The sequence below is a fragment of the Chiloscyllium punctatum genome, chromosome 16 (genome assembly GCF_047496795.1).
Source record: "Chiloscyllium punctatum isolate Juve2018m chromosome 16, sChiPun1.3, whole genome shotgun sequence".
NCBI lineage: Eukaryota > Metazoa > Chordata > Chondrichthyes > Orectolobiformes > Hemiscylliidae > Chiloscyllium > Chiloscyllium punctatum.
The window spans coordinates 69638675-69659343 of NC_092754.1; the positions used below are offsets into that span (position 1 = coordinate 69638675).

General features: G+C 47.8%; 1 protein-coding gene across 2 annotated transcripts in view; it reads left to right on the forward strand.

Annotated features, from left to right (window-relative positions):
• LOC140487199 (uncharacterized) overlaps window positions 1-14882 on the forward strand; it is a 71480-nt gene extending 56598 nt beyond the window's left edge. The window contains exons 1-2 of one of the 2 annotated variants that reach the window (XM_072586846.1): window positions 9786-9853; window positions 12536-14882. In XM_072586846.1, the coding sequence (XP_072442947.1) occupies window positions 12943-14415 (1473 nt within the window). In that variant the 5' untranslated portion in view covers window positions 9786-9853; window positions 12536-12942 and the 3' untranslated portion in view covers window positions 14416-14882. Of the gene's footprint in view, window positions 1-9785; window positions 9854-12535 lie in introns of those variants that run through there. The other variant, XM_072586848.1, reaches the window with a different exon arrangement.
• The last annotated feature ends 5787 nt before the right edge of the window (window positions 14883-20669 follow it).

A 20669-nucleotide genomic window follows, 5' to 3' on the forward strand; every position in this document is an offset into this window, starting at 1 on the left:
CTGCACTGAAACTGACAACGACTGTGTGGAAATTAACAAAGGTTGTGCTGGAACTGACAATGATTGTATCAACTATCAACGATTCTGCAAGGATTACCATAAACAAATCATGTTACAAAGACAATAATCTCATCCCTGACCGATTGTATCAAAAATGTATAAAAGCTTCTTGACGTGTGCTCCGGGTCGAGAGAAGTCTCGCAGCTGACACTGTGCTGTTGGTGTCTTTCTCTCCCTGGAGCCCCGGTATTTCCTTGTGCAATAAACTCTGTCATTGAACCCCAATTCTGACTCCGAGCCTGGTGTATTTCAGGGGAGAGAGAATGGGGCGGGTGGCAGATGGTGGGGGGAGGGGAGAGAGAGAAAATGGATGGTGGGGGCTGGAAGAATGGACATGGGACAGAGTGTGGGGTGAGAGAGAATAGATGGGTGTAGAAGGTGGGGAGACGGACTGGACAGGGCCTGAGGAATGAAACGACAGGGTTACAGAGGGTGGCGTGAGAGAGAATGGACAGGGTGTTTGGAGTATAGAGGGAGAACGGGCAAGAACCTGGGGATGGAGAGAGAATGGACAAGGGGCGCTGTGGTTGGCGGTGGAATGGACAGTGGGAGCTGTGGGTGGTGGGAGGAAAGAACGGGGGTGCTGTGAGTGGTGAGGGAGAATGGATAGGGGGCGCTGGAGTGCCGGCGTAGAAATGGACAGGGAGCGCTGGAGTGGCGGGGGCTAATGGACAGGGGGCGCTGTGTGTGGCCAAGATCAAAAAGGTTGATGACAGTCGACACTGATCAGATGGTTCCCCGAACAGAAAACCTTGCACTGGAGACTCCCAGAAGAGGGGTGTTTCATCTGTATTCCTTCAATTAGTTTTGAAATATTGTTGTGTATCTGAATTGTTCAGGGATACCTGGGACAGAGAGAGATGGCTTTGGTTGTTGGAGGTCAGTCATCTCAGTTCCAGGACGTCTCTGCAGGAATTCATAGGGTCGTGTCTTCTTAGGCTCAACCATCTTCATCAGTGACCTTCCTCCATCATAAGGTCAGAGGTGGAGATATTCACCAATAATTGCACAATGTTTGGCACGATTCACAACTCCTCACAAACTGAAGCAGTTCAGTTTGAAATGCAACAAGATCTTAACAATATCCAATGGGCTCAGGAGTGGCAAGTGACATATATGCCATGCCTGCCAAACAATGACTCATCCCCAAAAGAGATAATCTGACCACTGCCCCGTGATATTCAACAGTGTTACTGTCACTAAACACCCCAATATCAACATTCTTGGGGTTTACAATTGACCAGAAACTCAACTTGACTAATCACAGACACAATGGCTACAAGAGCAGGCAACAGGTCAGGCATACTGTGACTCCCCAAACTCTGTCCATCTTCTACAAATCACAAGTCAGCAGTGTAATGGAATACTCTCCCACCAGCTTGGATGGGTGCAGCTTCAACAGCATCCAAAAAGCTTGATACCATCCAGGACAAAGTCGCCTGCTTGATTGGCACCATCTCCACATACATCCACTCCCCTTACCCCACTGTTCAGAAGCAGGAATGTGGACGATCTACAAGATGCAACACAGAAATTCACCAAAGATACTTAGAAAATACCTTCCAAACCAACAACCACTTCCTCTAGAACGACCAGGGCAACAGATACTTGGGAACACAACCTCTTGCAAGTACCCCTCCAATCCACTCACCATCTTGACTTGGAAACACATTGCTGTTCCTTCAGTGTTGCTGGGTCTAAATCCTGGAATTCTCTCCCTCAGGACATTGTGGGTCACCGTACAGCGTGTGGACTACAGCAGTTGAAGAAGGCAGGTCACCACCACCTTCTCAAGGGGAACTAAATGCTGGCCAGCCAGCGATGCACATGTAACACGAGTAACTTTTAATAAATGATTGAAACGGAGGGTTGGAACCTGCAAACTAAAAAAAAATCAACGTTCAGGTGGAACAGACGTCGGGCTTTGATTCGGTCCTTATTTGAGGGCAGATAAAGAGCGATATACTGACACTGAACTGGAAATAGAGAGTTAAACCCCTGTAGTGATTCACTCAGTCTATCAATTGAAAATCGATTAAAGATTAGCTCTTGACGTGTTCGTCATTAACACATAAAAAAGGACGGTTAAGATGGCATATGGGACTCTTGATTTCATCTCGTTAATGGCTAATGTAATACCCACAGTCCCATGCGATCCAGACTCCGCTCTATTGACCGTGAGCAGTGTTCATGGTGCGCATGTGTGAAATCGTCATAGGGTCCCTCCCCTCATCGTTCTGATGGACGGGGAGACCAATCTTTGGGAAACCCTCTAGGACCGGAAGGGGCCTGGTCCTCCTGCCAATCAGAACCTCCGCCACTGTCTGAATGCGGAAGGTTGACCATGAGCTTCTGAAGTTGCTGTTGCTCCTCTCTCTCTGAATGAAGATTGAGCTTCAGTCCAGACTGTAACTTCCTTCCTCTGTTTAACATCTGGGAGGACCGCACTCTCTTTTCTCGCCCTCTTTCCCATTTCTTTTCTCATCCTTGGGTTCAGCTGTTGGTTTGTAGGAGCTGAGGGGAAAAAGAAAGTCAATCGAGGTGAAGGGACAGACTCTGGAAAAGGTTGGTCTAGATCTGCGCCTGTTAATGTTTGACAGGCTTTGTTTCCTGAGCTTGAGACATTTACTTGTCTGGCAAAAAGGGATGGTGTCTTGATCCATGTTGGGGATGGAAGTGGATTATGCTGTGGGTGACTTGCTCGTAGTAGTCCAATAAGTATTAGATAAGTAATCATGACACACAAACCTTGGGTTATTGACTGTTTATTCGGAGCTCACGGGGAGAGCCAAGTCGACCTCATGGTCACAAGTCACTCCGACAAGAAACAGAGTTGTGTGATTCTATAAGTTACAATCATTTAACAATTAGCAAACTGTTAATTGCAGGAAATTGAGCAAACTGAGGCACTTTGCCCAGTCACGTAGTGTCTGGACCGTGTTGGTTAGTAGCTGATGTGTGCAATAGGTCCTTGCAAAGAGAAAGATAATCCCATGCAAGGAAAGAATTTGTTTATCAGGTAACAGTACAGCTGCAAGGCCGAGTGTCTCTGTTGAGTCTGGGAATTAAGGGTAGTTGGGACAATGCAGGGAGGAGGAGCTCAGACAATGGATAGATCAGCCCTGATCGTAATGAATGGTGGAGCAGGCTGGATGGGTCAAATGGCCTACTCCTACTATTACTATGAAACTATAACCCTGCATTTCCCATGGCTAACCCACCTAACCTGCACATCCCTGGGCACTGTTGCCAATTTAGCATGGCCAATCCAAATCAAGGCCGGTGAGCAGTGTAGTGATGTGGAAAATGAACATCAGAGAACAATAGAAAGGGACAAGGAGAGTAACTATACCAGCAACCAAAACTGGATACTAAAGATCACAAAAATTGAAACGATACATGGTGAATCTGAATGTGTGCCACATTGTAACAAAAGTGAATGAATTAACTGCACACACTGAATAATTATGGTCTGAGACTCCTTACAGAGACATGGCTTCAGGATGGCAAGGATTGGATCCTGAATATTGAGGTGTAGTCAGATGGGAAGCGAGGTAAAGGCAGAGGGTTGGCACTGCGAATCAAAGCACTGATCACAGGGTTGTCTGGTGTCAGCTCGGGTTTCAGGGCCTGATTTCTCTGTCCTCTGATCTCCCTATTCCCACAGAGTAAGATGTCGGTCTGTCCTCACCTTTGCTGGACTTCTGCTGAAGCTTTCACGCCTCTTTTACAGCTTCCAGAACAAGAAAACATTCAGTCAATCGAAAGCCAACCCACAATCTCAGCCTGTCACCATTCCAGATACAGAGTGTAGTCACAGCAGGGAATCAAACAAGAAAAATGAAACAAAATCAGAAATAAATAAATGCTTAATGTTTGTTCATTAGGAAGTAAACCAGAAATAGGGCTGTCCCAGGATTCTGATAGTGCCCTACTTGAGGAATTCTCTCTCCCTTCTATTCGTACTGTTGGAGCAAAGTAACTCGTGTGTCAAATCGTTTGAAGTAAAGTAGTCAGGAGAGGAGACCTTGAGCAATTAACTAGCTTTATTCGTTGCCATTGGGGAATACGTTAGTTCAAAATAAAGTCTGATGTAATCCAATAAAATACAGAATGTTACATGTTTTATGTAAAACACAAGCCCCACTCTCCATTAATTATGCAACTGAGGGGCAGTCGTAAGGTTCACATACATTGTCCAGACCTACATTTCTTAATGTCTACAAAACTGAATGTTATCTTATACTGCAGGTTCAGCTAGGCTCTAATCACTGATAAGGGACAGAGAGAACAAATCTGTCATTCTATGAAGCAGCACAGTATGATGGCCTGAGGAGTGGAGACAGCCTGCAGCTGCAAGGTCAAGCTTTCAAAACAGAATTCCTTACTCTTTAATACTCTTTGCTACCTTCCCCACCCTCCTCCCTGACCTATCCCCTGCATCCCTACCCCCATTCACCTATTGTACTCTATGCTACTTTCTCCCCACCCCCACCCTCCTCTCATTTATCTCACCACCCTGCAGGCTCTATTCCTGATGAAGGGCTTTTGCCCGAAACGTCCATTTTCCTGATCCTCGGATGCTGCCTGAACTGCTGTGCTTTTCCAGCACCACTCTAATCAAAAGTGGAGTGGCCATGTTGAATTACCCATAGTGCCCAGGGATGTGCATGTTAGGGTGGATTGGCCATGCTAAATTACCCATAGTGCCCAGGGATGTGCAGGTTGTGGTGGATTGGCCATGCTAAATTACCCATAGTGCCCAGGGATGTGCATGTTAGGGTGGTTTGGCCATGCTAAATTACCCGTAGTGCCCAGGGATGTGCCAGGTTGTGGTGGATTGGCCATGCTGGATTATCCATAGTGCACTGAGAAACGAACCCCACTTAATCAATAATTTTCAGTCTGAGTCAAAGAGTTCTGAAGCAGCACATTTATTCGAACATCTTGCAAGATGGGTGTCTGTATAAAGAGAAACATATCCGACAGTAAAATACAGAGCTTTTTATACTTTTCGGAGGGCTCTCTCGGCACCCCTACACTGAGCAATAAACCTATCATAAGTGTCTATTTCATTCTATCCCTTTATTTAGTTATTACTTGTGCCCGTTATTCCTTCATTTGGTAATTCCCTGCACCCAAGCCTAAGCCTATCATACTTATTAATGATCTGGCTTGTTTTTCTTTAAATCTGCCTTATTTGGCTGTCCTTGTTCGTTACAGCCTTCCTGTTATTTTATCCAGTTCCTCTTATCTTATCTAACCGTCTGACTTCTGAGATTATCCTTTACTATCTTGATAGTGGAAAAACCAGACCTACAAACTATGAGCTGGGTGGGTTACTCTTCAGAGGGTCAGTGTGGACTGGTTGGGCCGAAGGGCCTGTTTCAAACTGTAGGGAATCTAATCTAATCTAGCATAATCTCTTGTAAACAACCTGTTCTTGGGATCGTATTTGTCCTGTCTGGTGGTTAGGATTAAACGTTACTTGTGCGATTGATGGTTAGGTTCAGATTTGTTACTTCTGCATTTGCAATTTTTTTCACTAGACTTACATCTGTCTGAGGTTTCTTGTTTGTTCTGAGTCGTATCTGCCTGACTCAGTCCCACCGAGTAAGCCAAGCAGAAGCCATTTTGTCCTACCTCCCATGTTAAAGTGGAGATTTGAGGTGGCCCAGGGAATCCTTTGAGAACTCAGACCTGTAAAGCCTCACTCTTGGTTTGTCCTGGAAATCATACTCTTTGGAAGCGTGGAATAAAAATCTCTCATCATAAAGCCCCAAAATGCAATTCAATTCAATCCATAGCAGATCTCGATCTGTCTCTCTCTCTCTCTCTCTCTCTGTCTCTCTCTCTCTCTGTCTCTCTCTCTCTCTGTCTCTGTCTCTGTCTCTCTCTCTCTGTCTCTCTCTCTCTGTCTCTTTCTCTCTGTCTCTCTCTCTCTCTGTCTCTGTCTCTGTCTCTCTCTCTCTCTCTCTGTCTCTCTCTCTCTCGTCCTTTTGAATGCTGAAGACAGCAAAGATTTATTTTGTGAATGCCCCGCTTGCAAGGGGAAGTAAGAATCCATTATAATGGATAAGATCCAACCATTAATTACAAAGCTATGGATAGTACCGAGTCTTGTTTCAGGGTCAGATTCAAAGACTATCATTAATTTCACAAGGGAACGGCTGTGAATGTTATCACTTGGTGTCCTGTTCACACAGATTCACCAATGCTAAGGTAAACATTCTTAATTGCCTTACAGCATCCTGTTATCACTGGGTGAGCCCACAACAACCCATGCCTCTACAATGTCTCCAACAGCCTCCATATAGAACCTTATCAAAGGCTTTACTGAGGTCAATGTACACCACGTCAACTGCCCTACCCTCATCTCCATGCTTGGTCACCTTCTCAATAATCCCAATGAGGTTTGTGAGACACGATCTGCCCTTGATGAAACCATGTTGACTCTCTGAAATCAAATTGTTGCTTGCTCGATGATTATAAATCCTATCTCTAACATTCCTTTCCAAAAGCTTTCCCTCAACACAAGTAAGGCTCACTGGTCTATAATTACCTGGGTCATCTCTGCTGCCCTTCTTGAACACGGGCACATTTGCAATCCTCCACTCTGGTACTAAACCTGTAGACAATAACGACTCAAATATCACAGCCAAAGGCTCTTCTATCTCCTCACACGCTTCCCAAAGAATCCTCGGATAAATCCCATCCGGCCCAGGGCATTTGTCTACTTTCACCTCTTCTAGAATTGATAACACCTGTGTGCAACTAACCTCGATCCTTTCGAGTCTAATATCTCGTACCTCATTCTTCTCCTCTACAATATTCTCTTTTTCCTGAGTGAAGACCGATGAGAGATATTCATTAACACCTCTCCAATCTCCACAGGGCCCACACTCAACTTCCCACTTCTGTCTTTGACTGGCCCTATTCCTACCCTAATCATCCTCTTATTCCTCACATACCTATAGAAAGCTTTAGGGTTCTCCTGTATTCTATTTGTTAAAGACTGCTCATGTCCTCTCTTTGCTCTTAACTCTCTCTTTAGATCCTTCCTCGCTGATCTATAATTCTCCATCGCCTCATCTGAACCATCTTGGCTCATCAACACATAAGCCGTCTCCTTCTTTGTAACAAGAGACGCAATTTCTATTGTAAACCACGCTTCCCTTACCCTATAACTTCCTCGCTCCCTGACAGGGACATACCTATCAAGGACACACAATATCTGTTCCTTAAACCAGCTCCACATTTCAATTGTCCCCATCCCCTGCATTTTGCTACCCTATTCTATGCATCCTAACTCTTGCCTAATTGCATTATAATTGCCCTTGCCCCATCGATAACTCTTGACCTGTGGCATATTCCTATCCCTTTCCATCGCTAAATGAAACCTAATTGAATTATGGTCACTCTCTCCAAAGTGTTCACCTTCCACTAAATCAAACATCTGGCCTGGTTCATTACCAAGCACCAGATCCAGTGTGACCTCCCCTCTTGTTGGCCTTTCGACATACTGTGTCAGAAAACCCTCCTGCACACACTGGACAAAAACTGATCCATACGATGTACGAGAGTGAAAGCATTTCCTGTCAATGTTGGGGAAGGTAAAGTCCCCCCTAATGACCATCCTGTTCCTTTCACTCCTACCCAGAATAATTTTTGCTAATCCTCTCTTCCACCTCCCTGGAACTCTGCGGAGGCCTATACAAAAACTCCAAGCAGTGTAACGTCTCCTCTCCTGTTTCTAACCTCAGCCCACATTACCTCAGTAGACGAGTCCTCATCAAAAGTTCTGTCAGCCACCGTTATACTATCCTTGACTAACAAGGCCACACCTCTCCCTCTTTTACCGTCTTGGCTGTTCTTAATGAAAGATCAAAACCCTGGAACCTGCAACATCCATTCCTCACCCTGCTCTATCCATGTCTCCAAAATGGCCACAACATCCAAGTCCCAGGTACCAATCCGTGCTGCAAGCTCACCTACCTTATTGTGGATACTCTGGCATTGATGTAGACACACTTCAAACCACTTCGCTGTCTGCCAGCACATTCCTGTGACCCTGAAATCCTGTCCCTGTCCTTCCTGCTCTCATCCTCCTGTGCATTGCAGCTACACCCCTGGTTCCCATCCCCCTGCTGAGTTAGTTTAAACCCACCCGAATAGCACCAGTAAATTTCCCACCCTGGTTCAAGTGAAGACTGTCCTGTTTGTACAAGTCCCACTTTCCCCAATTATCCAAAAACCTGAAACCCTCCCTCCTGCACCATCCTTACAGCCACGTGTTCAGATAATATCTCTCCCTATTCCTTGCTCTGCTATCACGTGGCATGGGTAACAAACCAGAGATAACCACTCTGTTTGTTCTAGCCCTCAGCTTCCACCCGAGCTCCCTGAAATCCTGCCTTACATCCCTATCCCTCTTTCTACCTATGTCGTTGGTACCTACGTGGACCATGGTTTGGGGCAGGACACCCTCTCCCTTCAGGACCCCAAAGACACGATCCAAGACATCACGCACCCTGGCACCTGAGAGGCAACACACCAACCGCGAGTCTTGTTCGTTCCCAACAAACCTTCTATCTGACCCTCTAAGTATCGACTCCCCAATGATTAATACTCTCCAGCTTTCCCTCCTTTCCTTCTGGTGCAAGAGACCTGGGCTCCAGTGCATACCCCTAGTAGGACGTTTTCCCCCCTCAACAGTACCCTCTGACTTATACAGCAGGAAGAAAATAAAAATAAGTCGTCCCTCCTCTCCCAGGAACCTCTGCTCTCCAACTTCAAATGTAAAACCTCAACTCAGTGACTCCCCACTCCTGGGTTGCTGCTGCCGCTGAAAAATAGAAAATGTCACCTGTTTTTTTTGTGGTTAGCACTGCTTCCTCACAGCACCAGAGCCCCGGGTTCAATTCCCCTCCCACGTCTGCGCGGATATCCTCCCACAGTCCCAAGATGTGTGGGTTAGGGTGAATTGGCCACGCTAAATTGCACCATTGTATTAGGTGACGGGGAATGGGGCTGGGTGTATTGCTCTTCGACGGGTCGGTGTGGACTTGTTGGGCCGAAGGGCCTGTTTCCACACTGTAGGGAATCTGATCTAAAGTCCTGGAATTTATATATTGATGAACTGAAACCTGCAACCCCTTCTAAAAGATGAAGGATTCAGCAGCGGTCCAGGTTTGTGCCAAACATTGCATCGGTTGCAAGACACTGTGATGTTTTGCTATTAATTCTGTGTCTTATGATCCTGCAGCACAGCCACCCGCAGAAGGAGCAGCGCTGCAGAAGCTAGTGCTTCCAAATACTCCTGGGTGGGCGGGGTTTAGCCTGGGGGGCGGGTTTTAGCGGAAGGGCGCTGCTCATGGGCGGGGCGTGTCTCGTGAGGTTCGCGCGCTGGTAGGCGGGGCGAGGCTCAGCGGACATGAAGCGCGTCCAACCTGGACGCACGCGGCCTTGTGGGCGGTTGCGTGTGAGGGAGGGGGGCGTGGTTTTGACTCGCGCGGGGTTCGCGGCGAAGGGGTGGGGTTTAGTGCAGGAGGGGGAAAGAGGTTTGGTTCCCAGAGGCGGGGCTTTGTCCCGAAGCGGCGGGGCTTATGACCTGCTTCAGGAAGGGGCGGGGTCTACGAGCTGCGTTCGAAAGGGGCGGTGTTGACGTGTGATGTTGGCGGAGGAGGGGGCGGGACCAGGACCTGGACCTGGATCAGTGGGCGTGGCCATCCCGAAGCCGGAAGTGTGCCCGCGGCCTGTTTCCTCCGCTGGAGCCTCGCCTGCAGCAAGTAAGGTAAAGCTTTATCAATATTTCCTTTTACAGAGTTTGTATTTAATAACCAGTAATGGATACTCAATATCATCATAAAGTCCCAAAATGCAATTCATTTCAATCCATTGCAGATAAGCACTAAGAGTTAATTTTCTACAGGATTCAACAGTCTCAGCACTAAAATGGTCTCACAAGGGAACGGCTGTGAATGTTATCACTTGGTGTCCTGTTCACACAGATTCACCGATGCTGAGGCAAACGTTCTTCATTGCCTTACAGCATCCTGTTCTCACTTGGTGAGCCCAGGTATCCCTATCTTTAAGTTCTCTCCTCATTCTGAGCCTTCCTGCCTGTTTATTTTCTAGTGCAGTAAATGTATTCAATAATTCAGCATTACATTTTAGTCTGAATGTTTAAAGACAAGTTTTAAGGCTATAGACTTTATCATCCAGATGCCCACACCCTCATTCCTCCCTTTGATTGCACCGCGATCACTGAAAGAGAAGGCTAGTCCAAACGAATGCCCTTCAAGGTGGTCCAGCCATCAACATCCTGTAGAGAGGCACCACCATCTTCACAGCTCATCTGGTCATATTTATCATCACCATCGACACATGTGGGTGAGCCATCAGATCGCGAAAGGAACATCTTCTGGGGCAAATCTATATCACTCATAAGCCTAGCAATTAAATAGCTAACAATACCAATACCGACAAACAGACATAGCTAAACCGATAAGCCAATTGTACCATCGGCCCAATCTGCAGTTTCCCCAACTGGTCCCTTCAGTCATTCTGTCACGGAATACCTGGATCTCTTCTTCTATCTTAGTAATATTGCCAGTGAGATTGGGAATGCCCATAGTGCGTTTATCTTGGACAATGGTGCAGACCTCACCCTCCTAGGCAAGTATATAGTCTAAGGCATACCGATTCTGCACAGAGTAAAGACACAGGTCCATTAATCCCAGTCTACTCTGATTCAGAGCCTCTTTACTCTTATTTCCTCAAATGGTCAGGCCACAAAAGAGGGAATTGTGGTTCTGTTGACTTGTCACCCCTGCCGATCCTTCCAACCTCAGGGTACTCTGGATTCCCCAGCCTATCGGGTGTCCTGTATTGTCACCCAGTCCCTTGGGATCCTTTCAGTTGGAGCAAGGTTGGCTGAGGTTCCATCGACTTGTCCACTGGCCTGGACAAGGTACTGTTGTGGGAACAAGGGCTCCGATACTGACCTTATGAGGGACATCTTTGCCATCCAGGACAAGGAAATTGGTAGCTTTACCTTAGCTGAAGAAATAATAGTCTGGTTTGGTGTATATTAGGGAGAGTTTGTCAAAATAGGTTACTGAAATGTTACACCAGGGGGTCTGGTCAGGTCTACAGGAGTATAGGGTCAACGCTTTGCAAGAGGAGTTGCTTTAGCACTGTACAAAATGGGCCAAGTGACTCGAGCACTCGCAGTGTATGGGAGACAATGATCCTCAGAATGCTGTTCCCATTGGGCTCTCCCTTAGCTCTATTGTACATGGTCTTGGTGACAGTATCAGGTTCTGAAAAGAGAAAAGGCCTATAAATGCACAAGAGAAGGGTTCCGTTCCAGGTCCATGTGCCACATAAGGCCTGCTGTACCCCAGGCAGTGTTACACCAGCTGTTTGTATACACAGACCGGAGGTATTGGAAAGTGATATTTCTCTTCACAGGATCGGCAGTAGGAAGTCTGACAAATAGAATGGAATCGGGGACTGATTGGTTGGTGCGGCCATTCAATTGACAATGGTGCAGTTAGACGCAAGCTGAGCGCCCAGCGACTGTGACCGTCGTAGGGGTGGGAAGTAAAACCTGGAAGGTTTTTCTGTTCTCCGTTAATATTACATGCAAAGTGTGGTCCATTGTCTGAGCGAATGCACGCAGGTATACTGAAGCGGGGAATTATTTCCTTAAACAAAATCTTCATCACAGTCTCAGCAGTACCGTTAGGAGGAGGGTAGGCTTCAATCCACTTCAAAAAGACATCAACAATAAGCAAAACATATTTATAGCAACTCAACTCATTTCTCCAACTCAATGAAGTCCAGTTGAAGTGTCTCCAAGGGACCCTCCAGCAAGGGAGTTCTCGCAGAGAGCATGTTCTGCCCTGACTGGGAGCAGAAGAGTTTGACTGAAGTGTGTTGGTGTTAATGCCTTGATGTCTCATTTTGCTCCCACCTTCCCGGGGTCATTAACCATTTTGTGTCTGGTCCTTCCTCAAGAAGCTGCATTGTAGCTGAATTGACACTTTTTTATTGCTTCCCAAAATCAGACCTGCTCACTCTCAGCAGGATCCCAGTGTTGTGAAAGATATTAACTTTCAGGTGGAGGTATCCAAAATTCAGAGAGATGTCAGTCTTGATGTTTTTGCTTTTTCTGCCCCTGTAAGATCCTGAATCAGCACCTTCAGGGGAATTAGTTACAGCGGGCTGAGAACAGAATTCAGAGAGATGTCAGTCTTGATGTTTTTGCTTTTTCTGCCCCTGTAAGATCCTGAATCAGCACCTTCAGGGGAATTAGTTACAGCGGGCTGAGAACAGAGGGGAAGGGAGAGTGGGATGGTGCTTTCAACATTGTGGAACAGGAAAAGAATATTCCACAGAAAGGAGAATTGCTTGTTCTGAATTTCTACCCTGCATTGATAGTGATGACTTTTGTAATCTGTTTTTGCAGAGTATATGAAAATCTGAAGACTGGAGTTTCAAAATCAACGGATGAAGAGCTTATTCCCGAAACATTGACTCTCCTATTCCTCGGATGCTGCCTGACCTGCTGTGCTTTTCCAGCGCCACATTTTTTGACTGACTCTCCAGTGTCTGCAGTCCTCACTTTGATGTCAATGTCTGACAGTCTCTGAATCCATCGGGACCACAACGATTTTTGACTGTGATTTCTGTGAGAGGGATCTACACTTTTTGGTTCCTGTTTGAGGACGTTTTCAGCATCAGTGGGACTGGACGAGAGATCCCACTGTTACAGCGCACTGTGTGTGGAGCCTGAAACAGTTATACGGCCTGGGAAGGGGACTTCACGGCAGGGAGGGGCTCTACACGTGTTTGTGTGCAGCTGAAGCTGTGGCCATGGAGAAACCTGAGGAATCCCGCCCTGTGGAGGAACCGTGGAAGTGTGGTGACTGTGGGAAAGGCTTCCTTGTCCCGCCTACCCTGGAGACTCATCGACGCAGTTACACCGGGGAGAGGCCATTCCTCTGCACTGACTGCGGGAAGACCTTCAGACATTCCTCTCACCTGTTGACCCACCAGCAGGACCAAACGGGGGAAAGGCCCTTCAGCTGCCCAGAGTGCGGGAAGGCCTTTACCCAGGCCACCACACTGCAGAGTCACCGGCGTATCCACACGGGGGAGAGGCCGTTCAGATGCCCAGAGTGTGGGAAGGCCTTTACCCAGGTCTCCACCCTGCTGAGGCACCAGCGGGTCCACACAGGGGAGAGGCCCTTCAGCTGCCCCGAGTGTGGGAAGGCCTTCAGTAATTCCTCCACCCTGCTGACCCACCAGCGGGTCCACACGGGGGAGAGGCCATTCAGCTGCCCAGAATGCGGGAAGGCCTTTACCCAGGTCACCACCCTACTGAGGCACCAGCGTGTCCACACGGGGGAGAGGCCCTTCAGCTGTCCTGAGTGCGGGAAGGCCTTCAGCGATTCCTCCACCCTGCGGAGTCACCAGCGTGTCCACAATGGGGAGAGGCCGTTCACCTGCTCTCAGTGTGGGAAGGGCTTCACCTGTTCCTCCAACCTGCGGAGCCACCAGCGTATCCACACGGGGGAGAGACCCTTCAGCTGCCCTGAATGCAGGAAGGCCTTCAGTAATTCCTCCGCCCTGTTGAGGCACCAACATGTCCACACGAAGGAGAGGCCATTCACCTGCTCTCAGTGTGGGAAGGGCTTCACCTGCTCCTCCACCCTGCAGAGTCACCAGCGTATCCACACGGGGGAGAGGCCCTTCAGCTGCTCTCAGTGCGGGAAGGCCTTTACCCACGTCTCCTCCCTGATGACCCACCAGCGTATCCACACGGGGGAGAGGCCGTTCACCTGCTCTCAGTGTGGGAAGGCCTTCACCTGCTCCTTCAACCTGCAGACCCACCAGCGGGTCCACACGGGGGAGAGGCCCTTTAGCTGCCCAGAGTGCGGGAATTCCTTTACCCAGGTCTCCACCCTGCTGAGGCACCAACGTGTCCACACGGGGGAGAGGCCCTTCAGCTGCCCCGAGTGCGGGAAGGGCTTCAGTAATTCCTCCACCCTGCTGACCCACCAGCGGGTCCACACGGGGGAGAGGCCATTCACCTGCTCTCAGTGCAGGAAGGGCTTCAGGTATTCCTCCCACCTGCTGACCCACTGGCGGGTCCACACGGGAGAGAGACCCTTCAGCTGCCCCGAGTGTGGGAAGGCTTTCAGCACATCCTCCACTCTGCTGAGACACCAGCGGATCCACACCGGGGAGAGACCGTTCACCTGCTCTAAGTGCGGGAAGGGCTTCACCTACTCCTGCAACCTGTGGAAGCACCAGCGAATTCACGTGCCATCGCAGGGAGATTGAAGGAGTGACGGCCGAGTGCCATTATCGATTGGACTATCAACCAGGTTCCGGGGACTCCCGGGTTCAAATCCTGCCAAGACAGATGGTAGGATCGGTACTCGGTCAGAAATGTGCAGTTCGGAATCTAACGATGAGACCGTTTCAGGGAGGGGGTGGTGCAGGGGAGAAAGCCCCCATCTGATTTCCCTCTCTCCCTTGTTAGGGAAGGGAACCACCATTGGGGGAAAGGATTCACTCAATCGTTCCAGCTGCATCCTTTACCCGGTCTGGTCTACACCTGACTCCAGACCCACAACAGTCTGGTTGACTCTACACTGCCCCTTCCTGGCAAATGAGCGGGGAGACACTTACTTGGAGACAGGGTATGGGTTAAAATTGCTGAGTGAGGCAATACTTCCTCCGGGTTACGGCTGTACCAAGGATCCAATTACAAAGGGACAACTTGGTGCTGACCAATAGTAAAGACAGTGGGGGGGGGGGGTGGGACAGGGGAGGTGTGGTGTGTGCACTTTGACCTTGAGCTGTTCAAAAAGCAACAGCTTTTTCTCTGCCTTTTTGCTGGGGGGATCTGATGCTGTAACAAAGTTGGGTCACAATAAAGGTTACCTGAACTTACCACCGGGCTCAGACTCTCATTGAACGCTTTCAGCTCCAAGAGGTTTTTGTTTTAAAGCTGCTCATTTCTTTCAGCCTCCTGCACTAAGTTTATAACATGGAACATAGAACAGTACAGTGCAGAACAGGCCTTTCAGCCCTCGATGTTGCACTGACCTGTGAACTATTCTCAGCTTGTCCCCCTACACTATCCCAAAATCAACCATGTGCTTATCTAAGGATTGTTTACATCTCCCTAATGTGGCTGAGTTGACAACCTTAGCAGGTAGGGCATTCCATGCCCTTACCACTCTCTGCATAAAGAACTTGCCTCTGACATCTGTCTTAAATCTATCACCCCTCAATTTGTCGTTCTGCCCCCTCGTACAAGCTGACGTCACCATCCTAGGAAAGAGTCTTTCATTGTCTACCCTATCTAATCCTCTGATCATCTTATATGTCTCTATCAAATCCCCTCTTAGCCGCCTTCTTTCCAATGAGAACAGACCCAAGTCTCTCAGCCTTTCCTCATAAGACCCTCCCTCCAGACCAGGCAACAACCTGGTAAATCTCCTCTGCACCATTTCCAATGCTTCCCACATCCTTCCTGAAATATGGGGGCCAGAACTATACACGATATTCCAAATGTGGCCGCACCCGTGTTTTGTTTTGTTGCAGTGTGATATTTCGGTTCCGGAACTCAATCCCTCTACAAATGAAACCTAACATACCGTATGCCTTCTTCACATCACTATCTACCTGAGTGGCAACTTTCATGGACTCCAAGATCACTGCCTTCCTGTTTTTCTTCCCAAAGTGAATCACCTCACATTTAGCTGCATTGAACTCCATTTGCCACCTCTCTGTCCAATTCTGCTAATCCATCCACCTATGCCTGTATCTAAGTCATTTATAAAAATGACAAACTGCAGTAGTCCCAAAACAGATCCTTGTGGCACACCACTAGTAACCAGACACCAGGCTGAATATTTTCCATAAGCCACCACTCGCTCCTCCTAGTTCAAGTATCTGTAATAAGATTAACATTAGAACAACAGCAGGATTCAAAAACCCAACTGGACAGGGTCCACTCCTTTTCATGAGATTCCAGGATTCTCTCCTCCTCTTTCCCCACTTTTGATTGGTGCGGTCAATTAATTTACAATGGTGCAGTTGGACCCAAGCTGAGCGCCCAGCGACTGTGACGGCCATAGGGGTGGGAAGTAAAACCTGGAAGGGGCCATCCCAACGAGGTTGGAGACCTTTGCCAGTCCAGTTCTTGACGAGCACCAACAAACCAGGCTCTACCCGTGACGAGGCTGAAAGGGAGGGAACATCGCCGTAGGCCGCACGCTCCTGGGAATGAACGGCACGCATAACATTGGTTAGAGCAAGAACATAACCAATCATTGCTTCGGTCATGTGGTGGACATGGACTGAGAAGGGAGCCGAATCGTTCCAAGGGGGACGGAGGGGGTGACCAGAGAGACTCTCAGCTGGAGACAGTCGTGTCTTGCCCGCAGACATGGATCGCATCTGGAATAAGGCCACAGGGATTAACATAACCAGGAGGGGCCAGACTCGGCCATTAATTTGGCAAGTTTAGTCTTGAGTCTGGTTAAAACATTCAACAAGGCCGGCTGCCTGAGGATGATAAGCACCGTGCAGTTGCCGACAAATACAAAGCTGGGAACAGAGTGCTCCGTTAATATTACAAGCAAAGTGTGGTCCATTGTCCGAGCTAATGCACACAGGTATACTGAAGGGGGAAATTATTTCCTTAAACAAAATCTTCACCACAGTCTCAGCAGTAGTGTTAGGAGGAGGGTAGACTTCAATCCACTTCGAAAAGACATCAACAATAAGCAAAACATATTTATAGCAACTCAACTCATTTCTCCAACTCAATGAAGTCCAGTTGAAGTGTCTTCAAGGGACGCTCCAGCAAGGGAGTTCTCGTAGAGATACTTGAACTAAGAGGTGGGGGATCGCCTACCCACTGACCTGTTTGATCACGTACAACATCCTGATCGGGAAAGTCACTGACTGAGTATCGATGCGATCTGGAATGATCTGAGATTATCCTGATGTCATCTGGTGCACCAGACCAGACGCTTTCAACGTGGAGTCGCTTGAGCAATGGAGTGAGCTGCCAGAGGAAGTGGTGGGTGCTGGTACGATGACAAGTTAAAAGGCTTCTGGATGGGCATCTGAATATAAAGGGTTTAGATGGGTCAGGGCCAAGTGATGGCAAATGTGACTGGAGTCATAGAGATGTACAGCACAGGAACAGACCCTTCGGTCCAACTCGTCCTTGCTGACAAGAGAGCCAACCCAATTTAGTCCCAGCTGCCAGTAACCGGCCCATATAGGGGCCAAGTGATGGCAAACGTGACTAGATTAATTTAGGATATCTGGGCAGATTGGGCCAAATGTTATGTTTCTGCGCTGTGTGACTCTAATTGTCTTCAGTGAAAGCAGAAGTGTTGTTGTGAAGGCTGGACTTTCAGAGCATGTTTTGCCCTGACTGGGAGCAGAAGAGTTTGACTGAAGTGTGCTGGTGTTAATGCCTTGATGTCTCATTTTGCTCCCACCTTCCCGGGGTCATTAACCATTTTGTGTCTGGTCCTTCCTCAAGAAGCTGCATTGCAAGTTCGCCCTGAATTGACACTTTTTTTTTGCTTCCCAAAATCAGACCTGCTCACACTCAGCAGGATCCCAGTGTTGTGAAAGATATTAACTTTCAGGTGGAGGTATCCAAAATTCAGAGAGATGTCAGTCTTGATGTTTTTGCTTTTCAGCATCTTCAGGAGAGTTAGTTAGAGTGGAGTGAGAACAGAGGGGAAGGGACAGTGGGATGGTGCTTTTAATTTTGTAGAACAGCAAAAGAAAAGAATATTCCACAGAAAGTAGAATTGCTTGTTCTGAATTTCTACCCTGCACTGATAGTGATGACTTTTGTAATCTGTTTTTATCAGTGTATTTGAAGATCTGAAGACGGAAGCTTCAAAATCAACAGATGAAGGCCTTACGCCCGAAACATTGACTCTCCTGTTCCTCGGATGCTGCCTGACCTGTTGGCCATTTCCAATACCACACATTTTGACACTGACTCTCCAGCGTCTGCAGACCTCAGACGTCAATGTCTGACAGTCGCTCAATCCATTGGGACCGGAAACAATTTTCAACTGTGTCTGAGAGAAGGAGCAAAGTGTTTTGGTTCCTGTTTGAGGATGTTTTCAGCATCAGTGGGACTGGATGAGAGACCCCACTGTTGCAGCGCACTGAGTGTGGAGCCTGAAACAGTTCTACAGCCTGGGAAGGGGAATTCAGGGTGGGGAGGGGCTCTGCACACGTTTGTGTGTAACTGAAGGTTCGGCCATGGAGTAACCCGAGGAATCCCACCCCATGGAGAAATGGTGGAAGTGTGGCGACTGGAGGAAAAGCTTCCGTGTCCCCTCTGTCCTGGAGACTCATCGGCGCAGCCACACCAGGGAGCGCCCGTTCCCCTGTCCCGTCTGCAGGAAGGGCTTCAGCACTTCCTCCACCCTGCGAACCCACCAGCGGATCCACACTGGGGAGACACCCTTCAGTTGGCCAGTGTGCAGGAAGGCCTTCAGTGATTCCTCCATCCTGCTGAGGCACCAGTGGGTCCACACGGGGGAAGAGGCCCTTCAGCTGCCCCAAGTGCAGGTAGAGATTTACCCAGGCCTCCAACCTGCTGACTCACCAGCAGATCCACACAGGAGAGAGGCCCTTCAGCTGCCCAGAGCGCGGAAAGGCTTTCACCAGCTCTACCAACCTCCGGAGGCACCAGGGAGTTCATGTACCATCGCAGGTGGATTGAAGGCGCGATGGCTGAGTGCCATTATCGACTGGACTATCAACCCAGTTCCAGGGGCTCCCGGGTTTGAATCCCACTGCAGCAGATGGTGCGATACAGGGTATGGGTTGAAATTGCCGAGTGAGGCAATACTTCCTCCAGGTTAAGGCTGTACCAAGGATCCAATTACAAAGGGACAACTTGGTGGTGACCAATAGTATAGAAGTGAGGTGGGTTGGGGTGGGGGGGGGGGTGCGCTTTGATCTTGAGCTGTTTAAAAAGCAGCTACTTTCTCTCTGTCTTTTTGCTGAGGAGGATTGAACTTGCCAACGTGAACCACACTTTGCAGAGAGAGGAAATTTCTCCGGATGGAATAGGTTGATGGAAGTCAACAATTGTCAGATTATTTCATGAAAATAACAGCTGGTATGGGGATCCCAGAAGAGGGGCGTCTGTAATGACACACAGAAACAAACCCTTCAGTCCAGGCCAACCAGATATCCTAAATTAATCAAGTGAGCCATTTGCCAGCATTTGGCCCATATCCCTCTGAATGCTTCCTGTTCATGTCCCCATCCAGATACATTTTTTTCTTCGGAGAATACTTGGGTGAGAGCCAAGATATGCAATACCTCAATGTATAATAATGAAGCAGCTCATTTATTCTGAAACTATTTCAATTAGTTGGTCAATTGCCAAATAATAGCTGCATAACTGTTGTCAATATTGATACCCAGGAAAGCTATTTTGTTTAATATATTTCCTTTGTAAAGATCTTATCCAAATTATAAAATGATTGTATTTTCATACAAAATAAAATTTGCAGTGTTTTATTAAATGGTTGAACGTAACTTTGCACTTAATTGCTCTGTTTGGGATTAAACATTGTGACTTAGCTAAAAAGTGATCTTTCATAATATATGGTGAGTCTATTAACAAACGAATGTTGCCATTTGCTCTCAAGTTAGCTCAGATTCAATTTGAAATTCTTGAATGAGTTGAATAAGGGGTAAAAAGTAAATATTTATTGCACTTTTCTGAAATTCTCTGCACTGCCATTGTAGTTGGTAAAACAAAATATGTATCTCTCTTCATAACTTTGATATCACCACAAATCCTAGGAACCCCATCCAGGACAAACATATAAATAGAAAGTAGGAGACAACAGCTTCGCTTCACTTGGAGGTCACCACTGATGATGTTACCTGGCCAGGTAATGAAACGTCTGGATATCAAACCTACAGCTCAGCGAGCAAACCTGCACCCTAAACATTCTACTTTGCTGAAAGACTGCACAATCTGCAGGCACTGGCAGAGCACAGCAGTTCAGGCAGCATCCAACGAGCAGCGAAATCAACGTTTCGGGCAAAAGCCCTTCATCAGGAATAAAGGCAGTGAGCCTGATTTTGGAAACCTCTATAAAGAGAACAAAGAACCCTACAGCACAGGAACAGGCCCTTCAGCCCTCCAAGGCAATGCTGATCGAGATACTCTATCTAAACCTGCCACCTATTTTCTAAGGATCTGTATCCCTCTGCTCCTTGCCCATTCATGTATCTGTCTACATACATCTTAAATGACACTATCGATCCCACCCTACTGCCTCCCCTGGTGATGCATTCGAGGTGCCCACCACCCTCTGTGTAAAGAACTTTCCATGTATATCTCCCTCAAACCTTTCCCCTCTCACTTTGAACTCGTAACCCTGAGTAATTAAGTCTTCTCCTCAGGGAAAATAATTCTCCCTATCCACCCCGTTTACACCCCTCATGGTTTTTCGGCCTCAATCAGGAACCCCCCACCCCGCCTCGACCTCCTTATTTCCAGTGAAAATAAT